The 25,878-nt window shown below is 37.3% G+C and overlaps 3 protein-coding genes across 4 annotated transcripts; 2 read left to right on the forward strand and 1 right to left on the reverse strand.

Moving 5' to 3' along the window:
• Positions 1-8: 8 nt before the first annotated feature.
• Positions 9-6,886, forward strand: LOC106650614. Its single transcript, XM_014368741.2, has 5 exons — positions 9-678; positions 2,806-3,427; positions 3,510-3,814; positions 4,656-4,952; positions 5,096-6,886. Exons 2-5 carry the CDS (start codon positions 2,944-2,946, stop codon positions 5,654-5,656), a joined length of 1,647 nt encoding a protein of 548 aa, XP_014224227.1. The 5' UTR covers positions 9-678; positions 2,806-2,943; the 3' UTR covers positions 5,657-6,886.
• Positions 6,887-18,721: 11,835 nt separating this feature from the next.
• Positions 18,722-19,286, reverse strand: LOC106650348. Its single transcript, XM_014368293.2, has 2 exons — positions 19,089-19,286; positions 18,722-18,994 (listed from the first exon to the last, which is right to left on the reverse strand). The coding sequence occupies exons 1-2, from the start codon at positions 19,186-19,188 to the stop codon at positions 18,780-18,782; spliced, it is 315 nt and encodes a 104-aa protein (XP_014223779.1). The 5' UTR covers positions 19,189-19,286; the 3' UTR covers positions 18,722-18,779.
• Positions 19,287-19,417: 131 nt separating this feature from the next.
• On the forward strand, positions 19,418-23,869 carry LOC106650347 (transcription elongation factor SPT5-like). Of its 2 annotated transcripts, none has more exons than XM_014368291.2 (14): positions 19,418-19,646; positions 19,722-19,891; positions 19,973-20,198; positions 20,269-20,501; positions 20,570-21,071; positions 21,135-21,474; positions 21,572-22,143; positions 22,208-22,590; positions 22,662-23,069; positions 23,148-23,210; positions 23,294-23,347; positions 23,431-23,487; positions 23,568-23,624; positions 23,708-23,869. In XM_014368291.2, the coding sequence occupies exons 1-14, from the start codon at positions 19,579-19,581 to the stop codon at positions 23,761-23,763; spliced, it is 3,189 nt and encodes a 1,062-aa protein (XP_014223777.1). In that variant the 5' UTR covers positions 19,418-19,578; the 3' UTR covers positions 23,764-23,869. The 2 variants fall into 2 exon arrangements, with proteins under 2 accessions (XP_014223777.1, XP_014223778.1); XM_014368292.2 differs by having other exon boundaries at positions 23,154-23,210.
• The last annotated feature ends 2,009 nt before the right edge of the window (positions 23,870-25,878 follow it).

Raw genomic sequence — 25,878 nt, forward strand, 5'->3', positions numbered from 1 at the left:
AGGGGGCCCCATCTGATCCGTGGGCAGTGCTGCCTCGGTGTTGCTGCGAGCGCACGTCAAACCGACAGAGACGAGCCTATTGCGCACCGTGTATACCTACATACAAGCAAGAAAAGGCAGGACGTATACACACATACACGCTATACACCTATACATAGCGAATCACGACTGCGTTATGATGATTATTTCTCGATGCAGCAGTCATAGTCGCTGCTGCTGCTGGTCCGCGCGCGCGCTGCTGCCGCAATACATTATGCACACATACATATACAGAGAGTCAGACTCTGCGTAAAATACGCCTCGCGCCTCCTCGCGCAGTCAGTGCGCCGCGTTGTCTGTTCGAGGCAAGGCTCGTAGACGACGATCCCCGAGAGTATTAGCGTGCTCTGTGCCAGTGTGTATCAGTGCGTGCGTGCTGCACGCACCCCCGTGCACGAACAACACTTCTCTCTGCGTGTGATTCATATACAAATACAACTACGTCGTGGAATATTGTGCGCCAGCGTATACGCGATTGTAAACAAACAGCGCCAACGAGTTGTTTTTTTTTGCTCGTATACAACGGAGTCTCCGCAATCACGTCGATTCGCCTGTTACAGCTATACCGATGGATGATTGACTGGCCAGGCTTTTTTATCAACCCGATCTATAATAGTCAGCTTGTTCTTGCAAATCGAGGTAAACAATAAGTTTAAATCGCATGGGGTAAAATTATATACAGCTGCATCAGCAGCATCGCAGCATCGGAGCAGCAGTTGTGTCCGCGAGAGAGGAGGCGCACAAAACACTCACACAACACACGCCTTGCCCTCGTCCGTGAGTCGTTCTCTCTCTTTCTCGTGCACAGCTCGAGATTCGCGTATATGCTATATGTTACACTGTGTTGCCATTGCGCGCAAGCAGTAGCAGCAGCAGTGTATGTATACATGTATAGCGAGAGAAAGGCGTGAGGAATGCGTGTTCGTGTTTACCTTCGCTTTTATATAAAATTCTGCGTCTCTCGTCAAAATTCAGCAGCAGCACGACGCACGCGAATTTAAAGTTGCGTCTCGCATAGCATGTGTGTGTGCTGACGGAGAATCGAAATAGAAATAAACTTGTTTCTTTTTTACTCTCTCTCTCTCTTTCTCGTCTTCGGGGGACTCTCTTATCTGCGACGGCTGCACACGAGCGCGAGCCTCTGTCGAAATAAACATCGCGTAAGTGGACTTTCTTGGATGTTACATTGCGAAAAGAGGCCTGATTCCTGCTGCTGCCTCGCGTATTATGCGTAAAAGTACGATATATCTTTAATGAGAAAGTGTTTCGCGCGAGTAGGCTGATGCAGCCCGCTGCTTTTGCTGCTGCTGCGTTGCTAAATCCTCGCGCGTGGGCTGAGTCGTTGTTGTTGTTGTTGTTTTCGACGTCGTCGCGCTTACTGCGTATTAAACTTGTGCAGCACGAGCAAACGTTGTGCGTAGAGCGAAATCATCGCCGAGCGTGCCTGTGACGCTGAGAGTGCCGAGCATGCTGTGCAGCATAACAAACGTATTACTCGGTAATTGGTAAATTGCTCCGAAGATATTCCCGTTACAAAACGACTCGCTCGCGTCGTCTACCGTAGTGTGTGTATGCGATGCGCCCTATAAGCGTATATATTGCGCGGTGTGTGCTTTAACGACGAGACATATAGCTTGGTTGTACAAACGGCGCGAGAGAAGCGTGCACGGAGCTCAATGAGTGACTCATACGACGGGTATGCCTATACAGTATGGTGAATAAGTTTTCTTACGCGCCTCTCGTGCACTCCATATTCTACTCGTGTCATCCATGTATATAAATATACCTATAACTAACTTTGTCGAGTTATAACGACGTTCAAAAGGAGGAAAAAATAATTGGACTGTTTGCGGGAGTGCTCGTATAGTTTGTTTGTAAAAATAAAAATTACACCGAGTTATACGGTGCGCGCACTGAAAAATATGCATACACACTGAGCGAACAATAACAGTTTAACCTTTTGCATATTGACAAGAGAGATCAGCCTTATGCTCTGGATCTATTTTCGTATTGCAGCACGATACAGCGTTGCAAAATTATTGTATTTGCGCGATCGTGTATCGTCTGTTGTTATTCCTTTCGACTGATAAGAAAAATTACTCGATCGCTATCAGCCTTGATTATTAAGTTATTTTTCATTATTGACGTAACGAACATCGCGAAAAATTATTTGGTAATAAACTTCTTTTTTTTTCCTTCTAACAATAACTTCAAGTCACGCTTCCTTGTCGAATAGTGACAGTTTAACGACTTTAAAATAACGTGCTTGAGACTGCAGTTACAACGAACGAATGAAGTTTTTATTCATATTATTTTTATTTATTTATTACGCTTTCATTTTGACATGATTAATGAAAAAAATCACTAAAAACTATTTCTGAATCTTGCATTTCCTGTCTTTTTTGTCGCGTGATAAAATGCATGAAATTTTCCAAATATCATACAAGACGTTTTATATCTTATAGTGATAGTATTCTCAGCTGACTTTTTAAGTTTGAATGAAGTTAAGGTCATTCATTGCTCTGAGTAATTAGTCTTCCACATGTTCAGTAAAATTAATCAATTTTTTATTCGTTTTTTTTTAATGCAAGTAGTAACTAGTATCAAATCACATTTTATGTCTTTATGAATCTATATTTAAAAATTACTACATTTTTTAATTATACATTTTTTTGATTTTCATGAGTAATTTTTTAACAGAAACATAATGTTATAAATATAATATGATACAATAAATGTATTTATGAAAGATGTTATATGTTACAGATTGAAATTGCTGTTTGAAGTTGAATCGGATAATGGTGAATAACTTCTAGTCAATCTGCATGTTTTTGATCAAAACAAGAACAAAGTACAATTTGATCAAAAACAAAAGAAAAAAAATGCTCGTTCTTAAATCTAACAATGGGACAGCATTTTGCTAGTCTCAGAGAAACCATTACAATGGACAGTCATAAACATTCGCTCAAAGGATATCGAGTACGAAACTGTCCTTATGCCGATACACCGGAAAGAAGTCATCCAACTGACTTAGCTGTTCAGGAAAATAATGGTAATAATTTACCATCAAATATAAGTCCTAATGAAGTTCGTTGCAGAATTAGTAAATCAGAAGAACGTTTGGACAATATTCGATTGGATTCAGATATAAGCAATCACAATTCAAGATTTGAAACATTGTATAGTCAGCATAGAGACGCGCAAGAAGCTAAACAATGTCAATCTAGTAATGGTAACTTTTTAGCCAGCGAACAAGAAGCTTTGAAACAGTTTGAGGCAGGTAATAGCAATTCTGGTGGTAGTAGCACAAGCAGTAGTTCTGAAGATAATTCAGGTAATCCTGCTTTAAGAAGATCATCAAAAACTTTGTCGTTTGGAAGAAGAAAAGGTAAAATTTACTGAAATTTTGTGATATTCCTTATTAGAATTTTAGTAAAAATGTATTATTTAATGAGATTTTACATGTTTAGGCAAACAACGAAGTAAGGATCAAACACCAGGATGCAGTCACGTTCTCTCGTCAAAAAAGAAGCGTAGCAATTGGGTTCTAAAGTTTAATTGCACGAAAAGCAAAAGCTCCAAGAGCACCGATATACCTGGCGCAGCAGCCGAATGTGTATGTACCGGGTACAGGCGCACCGACGATCACCCCATGGGAGCTGGAGTTATCTTCAAAAGTAGTCGATCGGCGCCACAAAGCCCAGTACTTGGTCCATTACCACCTAGTCCGGTTATAGATTTATCGCGATTCAATCCAGAAGAATTTTCCATGGAGGTATGCATGATTTTTTTTATCGATATTTATGATTTTATTGATTCAACAATAACAATCAATGAAATAGATAATCTTAGCAAGTGAGCATGGCACGCTACACGCGTACGTTAAAAAATATTTTCCTCTCCTCTTATTCGCATGCATCCTTATTGATAATCTGAGCGAGTGTTTCGAACTGCACAGACTTGTTGAGACCCGCTTGAACAAGCGCACGTTCAATCCTGTACTCGACTCGCATACGCACGTGCGATAAGATATGTCGTATCTGTTTTCTCACGCGTTTCTTTACTCTTTCTCTCTTTCTTTCTTGGGCTCTACGGAATTTTTGCGTCATTTCATAATAAGAAGCTGAAGCGCATTGGACGCCCGTGACGTCATCGCACTTATTAGACCACAAGTACGTGACTCACGCGCAGGAAGTAGCAAAGAACACATACTAAAGTACTTCCGATTTGTTGAAAGTGGCATTTTATAGTGAATGTGGATTCATCGCCTTTTAAACGCTTTCATTAGTTTTTAATCTTTTCAGAATTTATTGAAAAATTTGGTTTTTACGCCTGAATTTTAAGCATTGTAATTTTTGCGGGTACTTTAAAATCTAAAGTGTGCGCTTGGAAAAGAAATTTTGGCCTTGTCATTTTCTTAGTTCAACTGCGCATTTGTACCTCATTGCATATTAACATTACATACATTACGAAAAGTATTGTATAATCTCAATTTAAAAAAACCTCGTTCACATTGTTTTACACGTTGGGAACAAAAAGAAAACTTGAATTTTCTCAAGAAACACTTGACTAAACTTTTGCAACGATTAATCTTTCAATTTTTTTTTGTATCTCAGGACTGCGACGCACAGGCTCGATTGCAACGAGCCCGCGAGATGGAAGAGGGTGTCGAACCGCCGCCCGGTTTCAGACCCCAGAGCAGCTGCAGCAAGGACAGCGTCAATAACAACAGCAATAATAACGTTTGCGACAATAATAACGCCATCCAGCAAATGCATCCCAATGGAATCACGGTCGACAGTCTGGCCGCGTTGTTCCAGTCGCACGCCGGAATACAGGCGGCGGCTTTGTCGGCTCTGTCGCAAATCGATTGTACTCTCATATCGAATATCGAACGGCCTATTCACACGCAGGTAAGCGCTCGTACGATCGTCGACTGTTTTTACGACGATACACTTGTAATAATGAGCATGAAGTTCAATAAATTCATGCAGATTATCGTTTCGTGCTTTAAATACCGTGTTTAAAACTAATAAAACTAATGCATTCGATCCAGGTGGATTACGTACACTGCCTCGTACCAGATCTCAAGTCTATAACGACGTGTTCATTTTACTGGGGCAAAATGGATCGTTACGAGGCCGAGAGGCTTCTCGACGGCAAGCAGGAGGGCACGTTTTTACTGCGAGACTCGGCCCAAGAAGAGTTCCTCTTCTCCGTCAGTTTTCGCAAGTACGGCCGATCGCTGCACGCCCGCATCGAACAGTGGAATCACAAGTTCAGCTTCGACAGTCACGATCCCGGCGTCTACGCGTCCAACACGGTCTGCGGCCTGATCGAGCACTACAAGGACCCGTCGTGCTGCATGTTCTTCGAGCCTATGCTCACGATACCGCTGCACCGTAATTTCGCCTTTCCGCTGCAGCATCTCTGCCGCGCCGTCATCAGCAGTCGTACGACCTACGACGGCATCAACAGGCTACAGTTGCCCAAGAGCTTGAAGACCTACTTAAAGGAGTATCATTACAAGCAGAGGGTGCGCGTGCGCCGATTGGACATTGAGAGCGATTTGCAAACGACGGATAATGCCAAGTCGATGCCGTACTTGCCTGCGTGATTCGATACCTAGTAGTAAATATAAGAATAATTCATTGAATCGATCGAAAAATCCCAACCGTGATCTCTCAACGGTTCTAAGAAACCAAAGTGTTTTCAAATTTTACAAAACTCGCTTTGTAATTTTCCGACGATTTGTATATGATTTTTTTACATTCAGTGCTTCTTTCTGTTTTCCGAATCTATTTCAAACGAACATTTGTTTTTCCTCGAAAAAAATTCGGAGTGGATTGGCTTTTTCGAGCGTTTAGCTTGTACGATGTGTTCATAAGAATATGGTTACAATTATATATAATGAGATATATAATATGGCTTATTAGCCATTAATCTAACGTAGAAATATAATTTTATTAATACAATAAATGGTGAAAATGTGCTTTCTCTAATGTGCTAAGTAGAGAAAGACTTTGTAATGATTAGTAAGTGTATGTCACTTAATTTTAATCATGTACAATTACTTATGCACTAGTAATATCTCAGCATAAAAATATAAAATTATAACTTTTTTTTTAAATCGTGATTATATGTGTAATCACTAGAAAGATGAAACAGTTATTCTGATACATTAGGACGTTACAGGGATGCACTAATTAGTTATACTATGGTATTAGTCAGTGCTCTGCTTTTTCGTCGTTACTATAATACTTACGATTGTACATATTTACAATTTAATTGCGTCTAAATTGTCATAGCTTCATTCGTGGAGGCAATGAGTGAATTTAGAAATTCTCATTTTACAATAGGCATTATACGCCACATCACATTTTTCTTTTTAAGAAAAAGTTTGGCTCGCATTTTATCTGTATTATTATAAATTTTGTACATATATCGCAAGTAAATCGCAAATTGTTTACTTGGATTTAATATTTTTTTGTCCTTATTTTGATTGTACACTTTTAAATCATTATAATTACAATCATATGGAGTTGAATTTTTTCAAAGTTACGAACTTTCGATTCATGCAAAAGAAATTTCACATTCGCTATTGTCATGTTACTGATAAAATTGCACAATTTTTGACAAGTGTTGTTTTAATCATAAATAATTAATACTTAGGCAATAGCTGCACGTACATATTTACAATTATTTAACTCTTACAATCATGCGTATGAAATAGCAATACAAACATAAAAACATAAATAAAATAAGAGCCGATTTGTAGTACTCATGCTTAACAAGATGCGTTTTACACATAAGATGTAATATTAATTTTATTGATACATGCAAAACACTTACTCATTGATTTTCATTAATTTCTCCTTTTTAGTTATTTGTGGTGTCTGTGAAAGTCATGAAAAAGCTGGATTTATGCAATTCCTATTGTGCCTACTTTTATTAATGAAATGTAATGTCTAGTTGCGAATGAAATGGTTGTATAAAAAAAGAGAATCAAACGTTGTGTATTTAAATGAGAGAATGTGATAACTTTGCATTGGTTCTCATATTGATCAAAATTCATTAATACTGTTTGAATGAATATTTTGTGCAAGTATTAAAATAACATTGCAAACTTGTGTGCGCAAAGTAATTTTTTACTTTTATGTGAATATTTATAATTTTTGAATGTTTGGCTATATTGTGTTCACATACAATATATATATTTATTTAATGCATGATTTTTTTGAACTACAGTCAAAAAGAATTGGTTTTTTGCGGAATATTGTGCAGATATTCCAAGATTCTGGAATAATTATGACTACACAATGATTCCTGTTTATATAAGCATAAAAATGACGTAAAATTAGCTTTTCCGAAATTGACCATGGCCTAATTGAAGACACATTGTAGGTAGTTGCAAGTATTACATTTTACTCAATAAGAATTATACCTCAAACGAGCTTTGAAAATTGGAAAACTTAATTTGTTGGCAAGTAAATGTCACTTATACAGTCAGTTTGTATGCATAACTTATACTAACATGTCGCTGCTTTCTATTGAAGAAGTTCGAAATTCTCAGTGCCTTGCTAGTAAGATGATGCTTCCTTAAAAAGCTTCAAAAATTTAATTGATCGAAATTGTTTGATCAGTTGAATTTTACGATTCAATAAGAAAAAGATAAAACATGCATTGCCAGCACCTGAAAGAACGGGTAAACGGTTAATAATACAATTATTAATCAAAACAATTTGGTAATATAAATTCATATTTAAAAGTAGTTTTAACGTTATGTAAATTTCATGGAGATTCATATAATTTAGCAAGTTTGTTTTCATCAATCATTGAAATTCTGCACTAGTTATCAAGGTATACACTCATAAGAATTTTCAAAATGCATTTTTGTAAACTGACTGTATATTTTTTTTTTGATCCAAGGAAACATTGAAATCTTCCGCAATAGACTAAGTTTCGATAAGATAATACGTTGTAAGTAAGAATGTATGAAATTATAGTTGTAAGTAGTTTACAAGAGGATTGATCACAAATAATTCCTTAAAATAATCATAATTTGAATGGTTGATGTATGTGTAAAAGAGCTTCCTTTATTTGATTGAAACTTTAGTGCAATGGAACGTGAATGTAATTTTTTTATACAGTAAAAAACAATTTTTAATGTAGGGAAAAAAATTGTTGAATAACTATGTAGTGAATACCTTAATCATTTATTTCAGAAAAATTTGTAATGCTGTAATAAATTACTATCTGTAAAAAAGTATACAAAAATGAAATAATTATTATATATATTTTGAGGCAAATCTGTCAAATGAAGAATGACTAGTAAATTTAATGTTGAGAATGTACATTTGGCCTATTGAAATTGTTGTTAATATTAGTTAAACAGTGGAGTGTTAGATGTAAACGCTCACTTGTGAACCAATATTGAATATATATTCTTGACGCATGATCATTCAAAGTATACTATATGATTAAATTGTTGAGTAGTGAAAAGTGTAAAAAAATGTTTGAGAGGTATTCAAAAAATTAACATCATGGAATTGTATATTCAACTTATTTGGTAAGAAACAAAACGTACTTTAGCTACTAGTTTAATTTAGTAATGATGTGGTGAGAAGATATTATTGTGAGTAAATATAATCAGGTTCATTATGTATAATTGGTGAATTTATTCATTTTTGAATTTACCTTGACCCCATTTGAATTTCTCAATTAAAATCTGTACAATTTTAGAGTTTTCAAATACTTTTTTTTATTTATAAACTTAAGTCATTTATACACATATAGTTTTTTTATTAAACAAAACTAAAATTTCCAGTAACTAACAACATGGTTGCAATTTTTTCAAAAATCTAGCCACATTTATTTACAAAGGACAGTACGAAAAATTCTCAGTTGTTCAATTTTCTATGAATAGGTAAGATGTTACTGGCAGCACTACTCTGTAGTTGAAATATAGCACTGCAAAAAACATTGCAATCAAGAAAAAATCTGTAAACCTTGAATTAAGAAAAATTTGACAAGTTCATCTCTTTGGGCAAAAAATTTTTGCCGTACATTTATCCATGAGCTGTTTCACTAATGGACTGATTTTAAAAAAGGATACTGATGAAATTTCTTTCCCATTTCTCGACCATATAGAGTTCAGTGACTAGCGTGTACCTGAAGTACAAGTAACTGAAGAATCCAACTATTTTATTAACAAAATTCATGTTGTGTATTTGAATCGATTTAACTTGAAGCACGTTTGTCAATTTATATTTTCCTTCTATAAATGAATCGATTGAGGTAAGACAGAATTAATTAACCTCTCAAAAGCGGTGAAATAGTCGGTATTAGAGTCACAAAAAATTAGACGTAAACACTTTTGAAAGCAAACTAAATCAATTAGATCACAAATCGTGATGTTGTCAAGCTCGAGGCAATTTGGGGTTATTCAAGAGCAAGTAAGCAACGGCGAGACGTCAAACCGTAAGTACGCAATGCAGACAGCATAACTGTTACTGCTTACCACGTCGTCGGATACATACATCGATAGTCACACATACACACATAAGTAATCCGTAACGTAACCACGTAAAATACGCAATCTCTACACAGGGACTCGATAGTTGTGAGCTATGCTTTCGCGTAATGACCCCTGCATAGATGTTTACCTAGTTTTGACCGCAATTACGCTTGGTAGGATCATTGCCTGGGAATTTGTATTTTATTTGAAGTACGTATTCCTTCTCGATCGTGTCGGAGAAGTGAAACGGATCCGTGTAGCCTCGCATCTTCGTATCGTCTTTTCCGAAACCCATTTGGACGGTACTCTTGAATCGACTGCGATAATCTCGAACTCGCCTCTTTCTTTTTTTGTCCTTGTCGTGCTTCGACATGTACTCATCTCTGCTCATCCGAGGACAATCGTCCTCGTCGTCCAACGAGATCCTCTCGACGCTGCGTCTCGCATCGACATCGATCATTTCGCAGCGGGGATAGTCCGCGCGGCGTTCGCCGCTGCAATCGTGCTCGCTGTCTCGGCAGGCGCGAGCCTTGGCGTCCGAGCAAAAATTGCGCTTGACTCGCAGCGGGGGTTGCGGTGGCAGTACTTTCAATGGAAGGGCTCGGGGCCATCTGTAATCCGTTCCCGTTACGCTGACCATGATCGATCTATGCATATGGACAATCGGAGAAACCACAAGTTCATGATTTTATCGCGGATTAATTGAAAGCCAAGAAGAAAGTAAATCATTTACTGTGAAGTAGAATCGAGACGAGGGTTTTACTTCTAACTAAGTTATGATGTACTCATCGGGCGACTCGTCCCTCTGTCGCGATTTGCCGACCAGACTGACGCGCTTCTCTTGGGCCGTCTCGAAGATCGTCTCGGTTTTGCCGAGGATCCAGATGAGCGTCTCCTTGATGATGAGTATGATCGACACGACGATACGATAGAAGATGTAATTGATGATGGCGTTGACGAGGGTCACGGCTATGTTGATGGCGAACGATTCGTTCGAGTCGCTCGTTCCGACCATTTTTTTTCCTCCTCTTTACGCGAAAATGATTATAACTATTGCGGCAGACCGGACGCGAGTTGAAACGATCGATTTAGACTGACGATTGGGCCGAACATAACGTAATTTTATTGTGTGGCTCGCGCGAAATTACACTCGATGGGATTTTTCGTGAACGCGGACGCGGATCATCTTTTCCCGAGAGGTTACGCTATTGAAATTGGTTTCTTAAACATTCATTGTTATTCTTTGTTTCTCGACTCGAACATAGTTGACAGTTGTAATCTCGAATTAACATTATTTTGCACGTCCTTAGAGAGAAATCTAAAGTTCTTGCTTTTGTGCGACGAGATTACCGAGATTTATATTGGACATTGGATTAAATGTTGAAAAAACGAATATACTTTCAAAATTTGATTGTACGAGTTTATTGTGATTTCCTTTGTGTATTTTTGTATCGGATACCCGATCTATTAAAAGAATTCATTTGAAAAACATTGTTTTGACAATTTATTAGTATCATCGTTTATATCTAAAATAAATATTTATAAGTAATATTTTTCGCAGTTTATTGAATCTTTGTATTAAAAAAAATATTTTAAGAATAATTAAGAAAAACATTTCTTAAAACTTGGAGTCCGTTTGAAACGTAACTTGAAGTATCCAAAATATTATGAAAAATATGTATTTGCCACCAATATTTCTCGGATTGATATTTTAAAGGAGGTCTCGTTGATATATTTTTTCCTTCTAAAATTTTTCAATGGCCATTTGAAAAATTACACAAGGCAGATTAAAAAGCAATAAATTCAAAAGTTCGTTCATTAGTAACAATATTGATTACATTGAAGTAATTGTTTCATATTTAATAAGCACTTGGTGATTCTTGAAATCTTAAAGAATGCGATTTTATAATGCTCTAAATAATACTGTTGTTAATAGTAAATACGCGAATAGTCAGAGCACAGTTAATTCAAACAATACTCTACAGAGCGCGAAGCGATGGTTGTTGTAAACCTGTAACGGAAAAAGTTAAGTACCCTCGATAAATCGAAAGAGCTGATCTCCATGGTCGTACGATCATGCACTGTATCTATGTGTAAACGATTAATCTGATTGTCCACGCGATCGCGTGGAAAGTCATGTACAAGCCACGCAAGCTCCCTGTCCCTATTTTTTCTCCGCTTGGTCCCTATTGACGCTCAAGTTTGAATTAATTTGAAGTAACTGTATTTTTGTTAAATATTTAACACATTAAACATTTTCGCAACCAATTATATTTTTCGATTTTTTTTGTGTATAATTAAATCGTTATATCTTCTCTTATTAAGCAATAAATTGCCAATGTCCAATCATTAAACTAGAAAGTGAGCATTAAATTATATTAAAAAAATGTTTTGTCATCGATTGACCATACGAATAAAAAGTTTCTTAGTAAAGTTTCAAATTTTATTAACAATTTGCGAGCATCATTTTGTTATTCGTTTATCTCTCTTTCAAGCCGAAAAAAGCGAAGAATCGCTGATTTTGTGCTCGGGCTCGTACGAGCGCGGACTACCGAAGCGTATCCTCGTCGTCGTCGCGGAATGATGATCGTGACTGGACGAGGCCCTCGACCGATCGGCCGCGGAGAAGGATCTGCTGCGGAGTTTGCCTCTCTGCTGTTGCCTTTGATGATGCCGATCGTCGAGGACGAGACGCGCGCTGGGAAGCGGCACTCTCAGCTGTACCTGCTTGCTCTGGCTGCAGTTCTGCTTTCGAGTCTGGCCCGCGGCCGTGGTGAACAGCGGCCGAGTGGTCTGCTGGACGCAGCCGCAAACCAGTCGCACGATCGTCGTCATCGTGCCGCACGTCTCCAAATTCTGAGCCTAATCGACAAGCGCGTGCTACACATAGCGATCGAGTATTACTTGGAGAGAAGAACGATCTCGCGATGACTCACGTCGTAAAGTTTGGCTTGCGCTCGATTACCGCCGCCACCACAGCTCGGCGCGTAACATTTGTCCGATCTGTTGGCCGCCACGTCGGCGGCGCTGTAGCGCTGCGAGATCGGCGGACTCGACGGCGGTGTCCGACCGCTGCCGAACTCGTTCGTGGCACTGCGAGTCCCGATCAGACGTCGAATCTCCGAAGAGTAAAACTTTTCCGTCATGTCTCGACGGCGCTGCAGCTCCTCGAGCCTCTTCAACTTTTCGAGCGGGGGCAGCGCTCGATCGTCCTCTGCGATCGGTCCGTCCTCGTAATCTACACGCCGGATCATCTTGTAATACTACTAAATTTTCCGAGTCTTTTTTCGTCATATTTACCACCATATTTTGATAAAAATTGATTCTTATTCAAACGGGCGCTTCTCGCCGCTTTGGCGTCGTAAGACTCGCTCTTGTTATCGTAATCCGCGGATGCTGCTGCTGCCCTCGAGTAGTTGAACCGATGATCTTGGTCGGTTTTGGTTTGACGTTTCTTCGAGTCACCCTCGTAGTTCGAAAAATCCTGATTGTCGAGATCCTGGAGGAAATCGTTCGTTCAACATTTGAAAACAATTGGAAATAGGAGGGAAACGAGAAACAAACCGTCGGTATGTCGACGTCGTACATGGCAGCCGCATTATCATCGTGAGCCGAAACATCCAAATCGTCCGCGTCGAGATTCAATCCCGGATCGGTACCGTTGAAATTGATGTTCTTAGCCTCCTCGTCGAGCTCGTAATTCGAAGTTTTCTCCTGTCGATGCCGAGGCTCCCTCGTCGACAAACAGTTCTGCTGCTGCTGCTGTTGCTGTTGTGTTCTACCGGTTGCGCGCGAGGCCACCTTTGTTGGTCGTTCGGCCGATCTGTACATATAAACATTGCGATAATTTAACCTCTTTTTCTATATATTTTTATGCATAAACGAGATAATGCAAGCGCGAGCTTTCATACCTGTTATTAGTACTGTAGTCATTGCGAAAACGACTCGATGACATAATGGTTGATAAACAAATTACGCGTTCAATTTCATTTCAAGTCTTTTTCACCTTATGGAGTTAGAAAATAAATTTGGAGCACAAATTCACTTGCTGAAAATTTGTCTGCGATATCATGACGCGCACGTGCGATTTGACTGTTTGTTTATAAATAAAAAAACAATGGAACACTGACGCTCTCCCCACATTTACCCAATATCGTTTTAAGAGTACACTCAGAGAGAGGAAATGTAAATCTTTATTAATTTTGCGGAAATTACAACTGAATTCGTTCGAGAGAACGCGCGTCACTCGATCATGTTGGGATCGTCCTTGCCGCAGTCCTTCTTCAACAATTTCCGATTCTGTCTCATGAGGGCTCGTCTGCGGGCGCCCATTTTCAGCTGGCGCTGCAGCTCCACGCCCGTCTTGCAGATGATCTCGCGATACTCGGTGCTCCAGGGCGGCAGCTTGCGCCGCGACAGAGACGACGTCGACGTGATCTCGTTCTCGTCCTCGAACGACGGCTTGATGCGCTTGGCCTTGGACGCGCCGAGCTTGCCGAGATAGTACTTGGACTCGCACGGGTCGTCGGACTTTTTCTGGCTCCGACTGTGCCGCAGAATCGTGGCGCGTTTCTCCAGATCCGGACGGCGGCAATCGACCTCCGGCTTGTTCGCGTCCATCGGGCAGCTGGCTTTGACCTCGGGCAGTTGAGCGAGGAGGCTCTGCGCGTCGCCTCCTGAAATTATTCAATAAATCGTTTTTATGAGCTCTACTGAAAATACTGCATATGTATCACGACAAAGTATCACTGTATAACTAACCCATCTGATCGAAATCGACTTGATACGTTGATTTGAGCCTTTCTTGGTTGAATTTCGCTATGTCATTGCCCTTGGATACTTTTTTCACGATTGCGAATAAATTTGGATTCTGCTCGTACAGCTGTATCGTACGCAGAATAAATATTAATAATAAGGAAAAATCTCGTATACGTATCACAAGTGTCTTTTAGCGTACCTTTTGCAAGCAAGATTCCGTCTCGTTCAATTCCGGCGTCACGAGGGTATCGGGACACTTGCCGATCTTCACTCTCCCGTGCAAGAGCTTGGCCAGATCTTCGTTGTCCAATTGCGCCACGGCGGACTTGCACTTGGTCTCGTCGGGCAGCGGCTGCGGACATTTGGCGGCGTTTTTTTCGGCGCTCGGCTGGCTGCATCTGGGCTGCGCAGTCGGGGTTTGCGGCCGATCCTCGGTCGTCGTCTGGTCATTCGGGCAATTCGTTCGCGGAGCATCGACGATGGGCTTCGGTGGTTTGCCGAACTCGAGACAATAGGACTCGGGCAGGGCTATGCGACAGGCCAGATCGGTTCGAGGAAAGAACGAGCGACGCTTCGGCCACGCGTAGTCTCTCTTGTAAATCGATATGAACTCTGCCATTGTTGCGACGCGCTCGCGCGAGTATTACGACTCTATTGTAATTTTGAAATGATAGGCCGAAAAATTATGAACCGGATTTCGGAGGATTTATTAGGTTATGCAATAACTCATTGTTACCGTGTGATGATTAATAACGTCTGCAGCAGTCCCAGATGAAGTACACATTGAAGGTAGTTTCAACAGGTGTTGAATTTGACATGTACATAAATTTTTTGGTGATTGGTGAAGATTCGGCCAAGTATTTTTGATTAATCTACATGCAAATATTAAAAATATAATATTTTAGAATCATTCTTTGTAAAGGGTTATGCAAACGACAAAATCGTAGTTGAATATAATTTTAATTTGTTTTATTCTTTGATTATCAGAAGTTAAATTAGTAGTTAGTAACAAATAAATCTATTCATTATGATGCTTTATCATCAAACTATTTTTTTAGAATCTCGTTATCTTTCAAAATTATTTTAAATGTTTAAATTGTAGAAAAACATTACAGTACTATTTGACTTGAATGTGCCGTATGTCACAGATTATGAAAAAATCTTCATTATAATCAGTGGTGGTTTATCGAACACGCCAATCACTCCGAAATTTGAGGGGCGGCAAATTTTGGAATAAATATTAAAATTGTTTATTATATATGTGCATAAAGATCTATTTTTTAGAAGGAATTGTTGCTCAGTTAGGATTTTAAATTATTCCAAATGTTATAAAAAACAATATATAAACAGATAAATCGGTCAGTAAATTATAAAAGAAATGATCATAAACGATTTTTACACGTCCTTCGACTACTGATCCTGTTTATAGTGAAAATAAATTAGTTCGAATGTTGTCTTCCTCGATGAAACAAGACATAATATCAAGAGATAAATTTTAATTATTCAATTTTCGTGACACTAAATAGACTGATTCATCTTTTGATTTCGGCCTCAATATGGATACAAGTGAAGAACAATCTAAGAAAGTTGTCTTAGAAAATAATTCATGTAAACATGACATTGTTGTTTCAGACGACAAACAACAAGTTTGTGATATTTTTCATGAGGCATTTACACTAGAAACAGGTATGAAAACACACCGAAACACAACTCACAATGAAGAAAACGATTTTGCCTGTGACAAGTGCGAAAAAAAATTTGAGTTCCGAAGTCACTTGAGTAGACACCAAATATCGGAACACAAAAGCCGCAAAGATTTTGTGGCACATTTAGCATGCGACAGATGCGAGAAGAAATTTATAAAAAAATCGAGCTTGTTTACGCATCAAAAATTAGCACACAAAGATCGTGAAGATTTCAGGTGCAACAAGTGCGAGAGAAAATTTGATAATAAAACTAATTTACTTAAGCACAAAAGAATATTCCACGAAGTTTTCAAAAATTACTTGTGTGAAATGTGTGCGAGGAGATTTGATACTAAACATAGTTTGCTCTTGCACATAAAGACAGTACACGAGGGTCGCAAAGATTTCGCATGCGATAAGTGCGAGAAGAAATTGGGGAGTAAATCATATTTATTGATACATCAAAAAACAGTTCACGAAGGTCGCAAAGATTATGCATGCGAAAAATGCGAAAAGAAATTTGGGGAACGAGGTAATTTGGTCAAACACCAAAAAAAAGTTCACGAAGGTCGCGAGGATTACGAATGTGACAAGTGCGAGAAGAAATTTGAATACAAATCAAAATTGATTGCACACCAAAAGATAGTCCATGAGGGTCGTAAAGATTTTGCATGTGACAAGTGTGAGAAAAAATTTGGACAAAAAGGAAATTTGCTTTTACACCAAAAAACAGTCCATGAGGGTCGTAAAGATTTTGAATGTGACAAGTGCGAGCAAAAATTTGGGATCAAATCAAATTTGCTTTTCCACAAAAGAACAATCCACGAGGGTCGCGAAAATTATGCATGCGATTATTGCGATAAGAAATTTAGACAAAAACATAATTTACACAGACACCGAAATACAGTCCACGACCGTCGAAAAGATTACGCATGTGATAAATGCGATAAGAAATTTGCAGAAAAATTGAATTTGCTCGGACACCAAAAGATAGTTCACGAGGGTCGTAAAGATTTCGTCTGTGACAAATGCGAGAAAAAATTTGGACAAAAATCGCATTTGCTCGTACACGTAATAACAGTCCATGAAGGTCGGAAAGATTTCGTCTGTGACAAATGCGAGAAAAAATTTGGATACAAATCGAATTTCCTCGACCATCAAAAGACAGTACACGAAAGGCGCAAAGATTTCGTATGCGATAAGTGTGGGAAGAACTTTGGACATAAATCAGATTTGTTAAAGCACCAAAAGTTAGTGCACGAAGGTCGCAAAGATTTCGCATGCGAGAAATGCGAAAAGAAATTTGGAGAAAAATCGACTTTGCTCTCTCACCAAAAGACAATGCACGAAGGTCGGAAAGATTACGCATGTGACAAATGCGAGAAAAAATTTGGACAAAAAAGTCAGTTGGTGTTCCACCAAAGGACAATACACGAAGGTCGATATGATTACGCATGTGACAAATGCGAGAAAGAATTTGGGAATTCCAGCACTTTGAGAAGACACCAAAAAACAGTGCATGAAAGTGAAAAATTTAATTTGGACACAGATCGCATTTGCTCATTTACTAGCACTGTACGTGGATGTCGCAAAGATTACGCTTGCGATAAGTGTTAGAAAAAATTTAGAAAAGAATGGATTATGATTCGGTGGCAAAAAACAGTACATTTTAAGCTTGCTAAAATTTCGATAATAAATGATGATTGACAATTGTTTATATGTATTGATACGTAATATATGTTTTTCTACAATATTAATAAAAATTGTGCTTAAATGATTTTGTCTTCCTTCAGGCTTTCAACAATAATTACACCTTTATACATGTCATTGTGGTGTTTTATTTTTGAATTAAATTTCGCGTACTACTAATTATACTTTTTGTTCGTTTTTTAGGTACTTATTTTTTTGCTCTTCATTCATCAATAAGCCCAGATTTTTTCACGTCTTATTTGGACCGGTGAATGGAGCGAGAGCTTTCTACTGGATTTTTGATAAACCTCACGAGATGATATGCTGAATTGATCAAACATACACTAGTGAAAGATTTGAACTTGTTAAATAGTGATTATTTCTCTAAAAGGAGGTTTGATTGATAGTAACAAGTTTTTGCCGAAAAAACCAAAGTGAAATCCATTGAATAATTTAATTGAAATTTAAGATCTTCAAAATTAGTAAAAGCCCTCATAAATATTTTTTCTTTTCCTCAGTACTTTTATGAATCCAAAATATCATATTAATGCTTTTCGCCTTACATTTCTAATATGTCACTGATCATAATATAAAATGCGATTTTCTTAAAGGTTATATGGTAAGTATAAATATTCTTCAAAGAGTTACAAAATAAAGGTATATATTATACAAAAATTATTTAAATATTTTTTGTTAAAAAGCTAACAATTATTAGTGGCCAATTTTATATTGGCCAAACTACTGTTCAACGTTCAATGATCAGTCGATTCAATACAGATGAATAGTTGAGTTGTCGCTTAGTGATTTTCTCTTTCACCCCCTCAAATCACAGATCTTTAGTTTTGAGCTTTTATTACCGTGGAACGCTCACGTTATTCTTGTGTTATTTCCAACACAAGAATTATTGTTCGGTGACTACCACTGTAAAGAAATCAACTCCAGTGATGTAGTTGCCTTAATTTTTTATTAGCAAAAAGTTGTTTAATTAAAAAAAAAAAATCATTCGCAAAAAGAAAAATTACGAGAAAAACATTAAATTCAATATCGCAAAGTTTAAAATTATGAATGAAAAATTAACGAGGAGTAAATGGCTATTCCTGAGTTTGGCTTGCTGTTCTTGCAGACGTCTCCTGTTCCATTGTTTCACCTTGTGTTTGATTTTCCGCTACACTTTGCATGGTATACGACAAGTTTGCAGCTTTTTTTGCATTTCGCAAATCCATCAAGTACTCTACAACCGTCTGGTTGTTCTTCAGTATATTTCTGTTCGTACTGGCCATCTGAGTTACAGTTTCTGCTAAACTATCTGCATTGGCCAAACAAAGCAAAGAAAAAACAAACGTTTATCAAAAAGTGGGTTCAGATCGAGTGAGAATAGTGATGTTATGCATCGCGTTTACCTAAAGTTTCAGTAAGATCAGCGATCGTTACTTGTTCCCCCATTTTCGGCTTTTTTTTCTTGGAACTCTTCTTAACGCGAACTTGATCATCGTCCTCCATCGCACTTACGCTTCGAGCCCAACAGCGCAGATTTACACAAAATAAGAAACTGACCTATGCGAGTTGCGATACGTGTAATCGCTCGCTGTAGGCAAGAGGTGTACCGTGGTTCTTTTGTTGTGCGTCCTCTGCCGAATTTTCAGCTACGTGTGTGTGAGTGGTAGGGGGCAAACTTGTTGTGATTCTCGATCTTTTCTATCGAACGCGCTTGTAGTGCAGGGCGATTTCGCAGGCCCTCTGCATCCAAGTTGCGTTCGTTTTTGCGGTTGACTGCTGCACCGCTCTCCGTGTTGATCACGAAAAAAACCAATCATCTTGAATGAGTATTATTTTTTTTCAAGTAAGCAATCAATTTGATTTTGTGTTATAAAGTGTCAAGAACGCAAAAATATGTCAACGAGATCATTGCGTTCACGCTCGAGGAGCGTTTCTAGCGAAACTTCTAATTCTTCATGGAGGTGAGCGAAAAAATAATATCATTATCGATAGTCCTTTTTTTCATTATCGTTTGACTGAAATTCGACGTTTCGTAGTCGTAGGTCCGCAAAAAGTGATAAATCCAATGAAGATAATGAATCGGGAGTTGGTTCTGTGAGAGCTGACGACGATATAGCCAACGATTCGTTCACTGCCAGAGAAAGCAGTGACGACGATGCTGGTTCCGGGTCTGATAATAACGATACCCAAAATGATGGAGATTCTTGTAAATAGCTTAATATCTTTTATTTTTTATCTATAATTACATTGATAAATTGTTTGAACTTCATGTACACTCATGCTGCAGTTGATAGTTTTTCCGAAGATGATGAAAAGCAAAGACCCAAGAAAAAGCCAAAAAAGTTAGTTAGTGATTTCATTTTACAAGAAGCAGAAGTTGATGACGATGCAGAAGATGAAGAAGAATGGGAAGATGGTGCCCATGAACTAGGTATCGTTGAAAATGAAATTGAAGAGCTGGGTCCAACTGCAAGGGATATCGAAGGCCGCAGAAGAATCTCTAACATGTGGGAGTAAGTATCAAGCATTAAATAAAAATTATGTTTTTTCAACAATAATCAACTTTTCATTCATATTCATCAGTTCACAAAAAGAGGAAGAAATTGAAGAATACCTTCGAAATAAATATGCGAGCGAAGCTGCTCATTCGAAAAGATTTGGAGATGGGGGAGAAGATATGAATAATGAAATAACTCAAAAAACATTGTTACCGGATGTCAAGGATCCTAATCTTTGGTTAGTCAAGTGTCGCATTGGTGAAGAAAATGCTACAATTTTACTGTTGCATCGAAAATACCTAACTTTTGAAGATACAGGTATGATTCATAAATTGTTATCAACTCATTATTCATTATGTTATAAAAATGTTCATTCATGTTAACAGATGAAGCACTTAAAATAAAAAGTGCAGTTGCCCCTAGAGGAATTAAGGGCTTTATTTATGTTGAGGCTTATAAACAAGTTCATGTTAAAGCTGCAATTGAAAATATAAGTACATTGAAAATGGGTTATTGGCAACAAAAAATGGTACCAATCAAAGAAATGACAGATGTATTAAGAGTCACAAATCGTGTTAATTTGAAACCTCTTCAATGGGTACGAATTAAAAGAGGACTTTACAAAGATGACATTGCTCAAGTAGACTATGTTGATGTTGGGCAAAATAAAGCTCACTTAAAACTTTTACCTAGAATAGATTATTTAAAATTACGAGGGGCATTAAGGTTGATGTCTGATGAAAAAGATGAACCAGTAAAGCGTAAGAAAAAAGGTAGCAGACCAGCACAGAAGCCTTTTGACCCAGAAGCAATTCGTGCAATTGGTGGTGATATTACAAGTAGTGGAGACTATTTAGTATTTGAAGGAAATCATTACAGTCATAAAGGGTAATTGTGAAGTTTAATACATAATTTTTACTTTATTACAATTTTAACCATTTATCTTTTTAGCTTTCTTTACAAAGATTTCAATTTAAATGCAATAGTATCAGATAGTGTTAAACCTACCTTATCTGAAATTGAAAGTTTTGAAGAAAATCCAGAGAATGTAAACCTTGAATTGAATCAAAATGATCCTTTTACAAGTCAAAGAGGAATTGTAACTCATTCATTCAGCGTTGGTGACAATGTTGAAGTCTGTGAAGGGGAATTAGCTAACTTACTTGGCAAAGTTATTTCTGTTGATGGAAATTCTGTTCAAGTTGCAGCAAATCATGAACAATTAAAAGAGCCAATAGAATTTCCTGTAAGGGAATTGAAAAAATATTTTGTCATTGGTGACCATGTCAAGGTATACACATTTAAGTGTAATTACTTATACAATATTGAAAAATATACAGTGAGAACTTAACTAAATTTGGTACTGATAAGTTAAATTATCTTCATAGGTACTCTCTGGCAAATATGAAGGAGACACAGGATTGATAGTTAGAATAGAAGGAAATCGAGCAGTTTTATTTTCTGATTTATCTATGCATGAGCTCGAAGTTCTTACAAGTAACTTACAGCTATGTCCTGACATTGCTACAGGCGTCGATAGTCTAGGAAAATTTCAATGGGGTGATATGGTACAAATAGATCCTCAATCTGTTGGAGTAATTGTCAGATTGGAGCGTGAAAATTTTCAACTGCTTACAATGCACGGTCGATTAATAGATGTTAAACCTGGGAGTATTTCTAAGTACAGAGAGAACAAAAATACCCTTGCATTGGATTGTCAGCAAAATGCTATTAGAAGAAAAGACATTGTCAAAGTTGTTGAAGGCTTACATGCTGGAAGACAAGGAGAAATTAAACATTTGTATAGAAGTTTTGCGTTTCTTCACTCAAAAATTTACATTGATACTGGTGGAATGTTAGTTTGTAAAACAAGACATTTGCAATTAGTTGGTGGTAGTAAAAGCGACTCTGTAGTAAACTATACTACTCCGATATTCATGTCACCTGCACGATCTGAAAGGTATACATTTTAATAGTTTTTAACATTCAATGAATAATGAAAAATAATGATATAAATTTTACAGAAGTGTAGATGAAAATAATGACAAAAATAAAGGCCGAAATTATACTCGTATCGGTAATTTGGGTCCTAGCCGCGATCGAAAAATTATCGGACATACTATTAAGATAACAGGTGGTCCTTACAAAGGAAATATCGGATTTGTCAAAGATGCAACCGAATCAACAGCTCGAGTTGAACTGCATTCACCCTGTCAGACAATATCAGTCGATCGATCGCACATATTTAGTATAAGTCAGCCTGATACAGCAAATCAAGATCAAAATCTTAGTACTCCAATGTATAGAGAATATGGGAAAAAAACTCCATCGCATCCAAGTGGTTCACAGACGCCTATGCATGGTTCACAAACACCGATGCACGGTTCACAGACACCTCTATACGAAAGTTCGTAATTATTGAAAAATTAATAACTTTAGTTTCATACTAGATAATAATTTGATTCCTTTTCATTTTAGCTGGCAATCGAACACCCTACTACGGATCAATTACGCCGCAACAAGATGGTTCTCGTACTCCAAACCCTACTGGAGCATGGGATCCTACGGTTTCTAACACGCCAGCTAGAAGCAGTGAATATGATGACAGGGATGGAAACAATGATAGTATGGAAGATGTCCCATTCTCACCATATCAAGAATCTCAAACATCTTCCATGGCTACTCCATACGATCCTGCTAACGCGAGCTTTGACACCCAGAGTGAAAGTCCTAGTGTTACACCAAATATAGATTTCCATTACTCCGAATCGCCGGCGTCACCCACCGGATTAACTGATGCAAGTCCTCAAATTGATTACTCACCATTTAATTCAACAGCGGATCAACCGTCATCTCCAATGGAAAATAATACGTCAGAAGTCAATGGTACTAAACAAAATTATAATTTCAAACTTCGTTGTATATTATTTAAAGGTACTATTTGTGTAACATATTTTTTGTCAGTTGCAGACAATAAAGATACCGAACCTCCATTTTACGGATCTCCTGCCTCTCCAGAAGCTAATGGTACTAAATAAAACTATTATGTTTAGTTTCATTATTTTGTAATTCAAAGTACTATACGTGTATAACTTTTTTTTTAATTGCAGACAATGATACCGAACCTAATTTTAATGGATCTCCTGCTTCTCCAGAAATGAATGGTACAAAATTAAACTATCATTTTAAATTTCGTTATTTTTTATTCCAAAGTACTATTTGTGCATCATATTATTTTCTGTTGTAGATCATAATGATACCAAACCTATTTTTTATGGGTCTCTTGACTCTCCAAATGTTAATGGTAATTAATTAAATAATTATTCTAATTTTCATTATTCATTTATTTCAAGGGACTATATGTGTATCATATTTTTATTGCAGGCAATAATGATACCGAACCTACTTTTTATGGATCACCGGCTTCTCCTGAATTTAATGGTACCAAATTAAGTCATAATGTCAATTTTAATTTTTTTTTATTCCAAAATAACATTTGTGCATTATGCTTTTTTTATTTGCAGACCAAAAAGACATTAAACCTATTTTTTATGGATCTCCTGCTTCTCCAGGCAGCTAAATTTAGCATACTAATTTTTTTACCTAAAAGTTAGGTATTTACTTTTTTTTATTATATTTCATTAGAAGAGAAGTTTGTTTCAATTACTTAGTCATTTATGTTTGTTATAAAAAAGATGTTATTAAGTATTAATTTCAAATTAATAAAAGTATTCTCTATTAAACCTTGAATTTTATAATTTGACGTACTAAGCTGAATTAACGAAAATGATCTTCATAAAAAATCTCAGTTTTTTTTCAAACTATAAGCTCTTTGTAGATATCAAGATGCCATTGCACTATTTATACTTAGTTAGTGATAAATAACTTTCATTGTAAGAGTTTTATTGGTTTTTATATTTTTGCATGGACTACATCTTTTTAATTTTTCAAATATCTTTGTAAGTATAAAAATGGGGAAAAGTTCATTACTGAAATCACTACTGAAATAGTAACCATCGTTGAACTTTGATTATTCACTTATTTTTTTATTTGTATCTCTATGTTATTGAATGGATTAAAGTATACTTTGTGTCTGAATCCGCTTTTTGAACGAGTATGAATAAGCTATGAGATGAGATTTACCAACGAATCAACTTGAATTCAAACTAATGCAATTCGTTTTTGAGGGGAAAACATCGGCAACGTTCGACAGTTTATTTTAATGGTAACTATGTAGAACATATCAATTATTTGACCATTGTGTCTAAAAGAAAAGTAATGAACACATTTTTTATTATTCGAAAGATTTAAGTACCAGGTGAGGATATATTTATTTTGTAAAATTTAATCTAAAAATGATTGAAAATTTGAGGAGTTAATTAATTATTACAGTTACAAAGGATTATTTTCGTCTTATCTACCTAATCAAGCTATCGTTGGCTTGATGTTGGATGTTGATGTGGTGGAGCTGCAGTTGCCAAGTTTCAATTTACAGTCAAGCTTTTAAAAGTCTATGATATTAAATTGTAAGTACATATCTTTCCTAATTAGAAAAATTAGAATCAACGAACATTATTTATGCTACAACAATATCAGTAAGGGCGGTAGATTTGTTTAAATTCCGTTGAATTTTATTAAACCCCTTGTAAATATTTATCGTGCCTGGGATCATTTGAGATTATGTTTCATATGATTCAGAGTTTTTTATAAACACTAATCTTGTAATTTTTCAAATAATTTACAATCATTTTTATTGCAACTATATTGAGAAAGCTGTGGAATCGATACGTATTTCGAAAATGAGACAATAATTGCCTATATTCCGATGTGGCCGTACGAGCAGCAGCGCGTCATTGAACGCGGCGCAATGGCAGTGCACGCGGCGATATATACGTTACGGCCTCTCGCTGCCGCGAATGCCCGAAATAATCTTTCTCTCTTTGCAACGCGATCTTTTTGACGTCAGATACTCCGCGCGTATAGCACTCTGTCTCTCTCTTCCTCTCTGTATGTGTATATAATAAAAAGGGGCAGATTTGTGCGAAACTATCGCGCGCGTGTGCAACGGAGCGCGGAGCTAAACGATTAAAACAGAGAAAGAAATAGTCGATCTTTGGAGAGAACGAATAATACTAATCGTTGCAAAGATTCATTGTCCATCGGATGCAGAGGGAATGCACGAGGCTTGTTTCTTTCGTATTAGCAATTATCGCCAACGTCATTCGCACCTGTTTTGCAATCGTTTAGCGAACTACATCGACGGCTCAACGACACGGGTCGATTTTTTTTCTCCAATTGAACGTTGGTAAAAATATCATACTTTGAAATTCATTAAATCATGTGTGAAGCGATAAAACATCATCGGTTTGCGAATAAGACGTGTTCATAAAGTTTATAGGTAGTCGAGCGAAAATACGTTTCAAGTTTACGACCTCCGCGTAATTTAAACTTATCCGCGCCGATCGCTCAAGCGAGATTTTCTCGGTTTTCTTTTTCGATCTTTTCGAATTTCAAAAAAAAAAAAAAAAAACTTTCTCAGAAACTCCTGTATATTGGAAATCGCGCCTATACACGATTCGTCTGTCGCAGTGGGGTCGTTAAGCGCCTCGAAAAATATTCAAACTTCTTTTCCGCCCACGAGAAACTCGACGCGCGTTTTAAAACGATTCTCGCTAGTTTTAAAATTACCTGCCTT

This window comes from Trichogramma pretiosum, unplaced genomic scaffold (genome assembly GCF_000599845.2).
Source record: "Trichogramma pretiosum strain Unisexual culture from Peru unplaced genomic scaffold, Tpre_2.0 scaffold3, whole genome shotgun sequence".
In the NCBI taxonomy this organism is placed as follows: domain Eukaryota; kingdom Metazoa; phylum Arthropoda; class Insecta; order Hymenoptera; family Trichogrammatidae; genus Trichogramma; species Trichogramma pretiosum.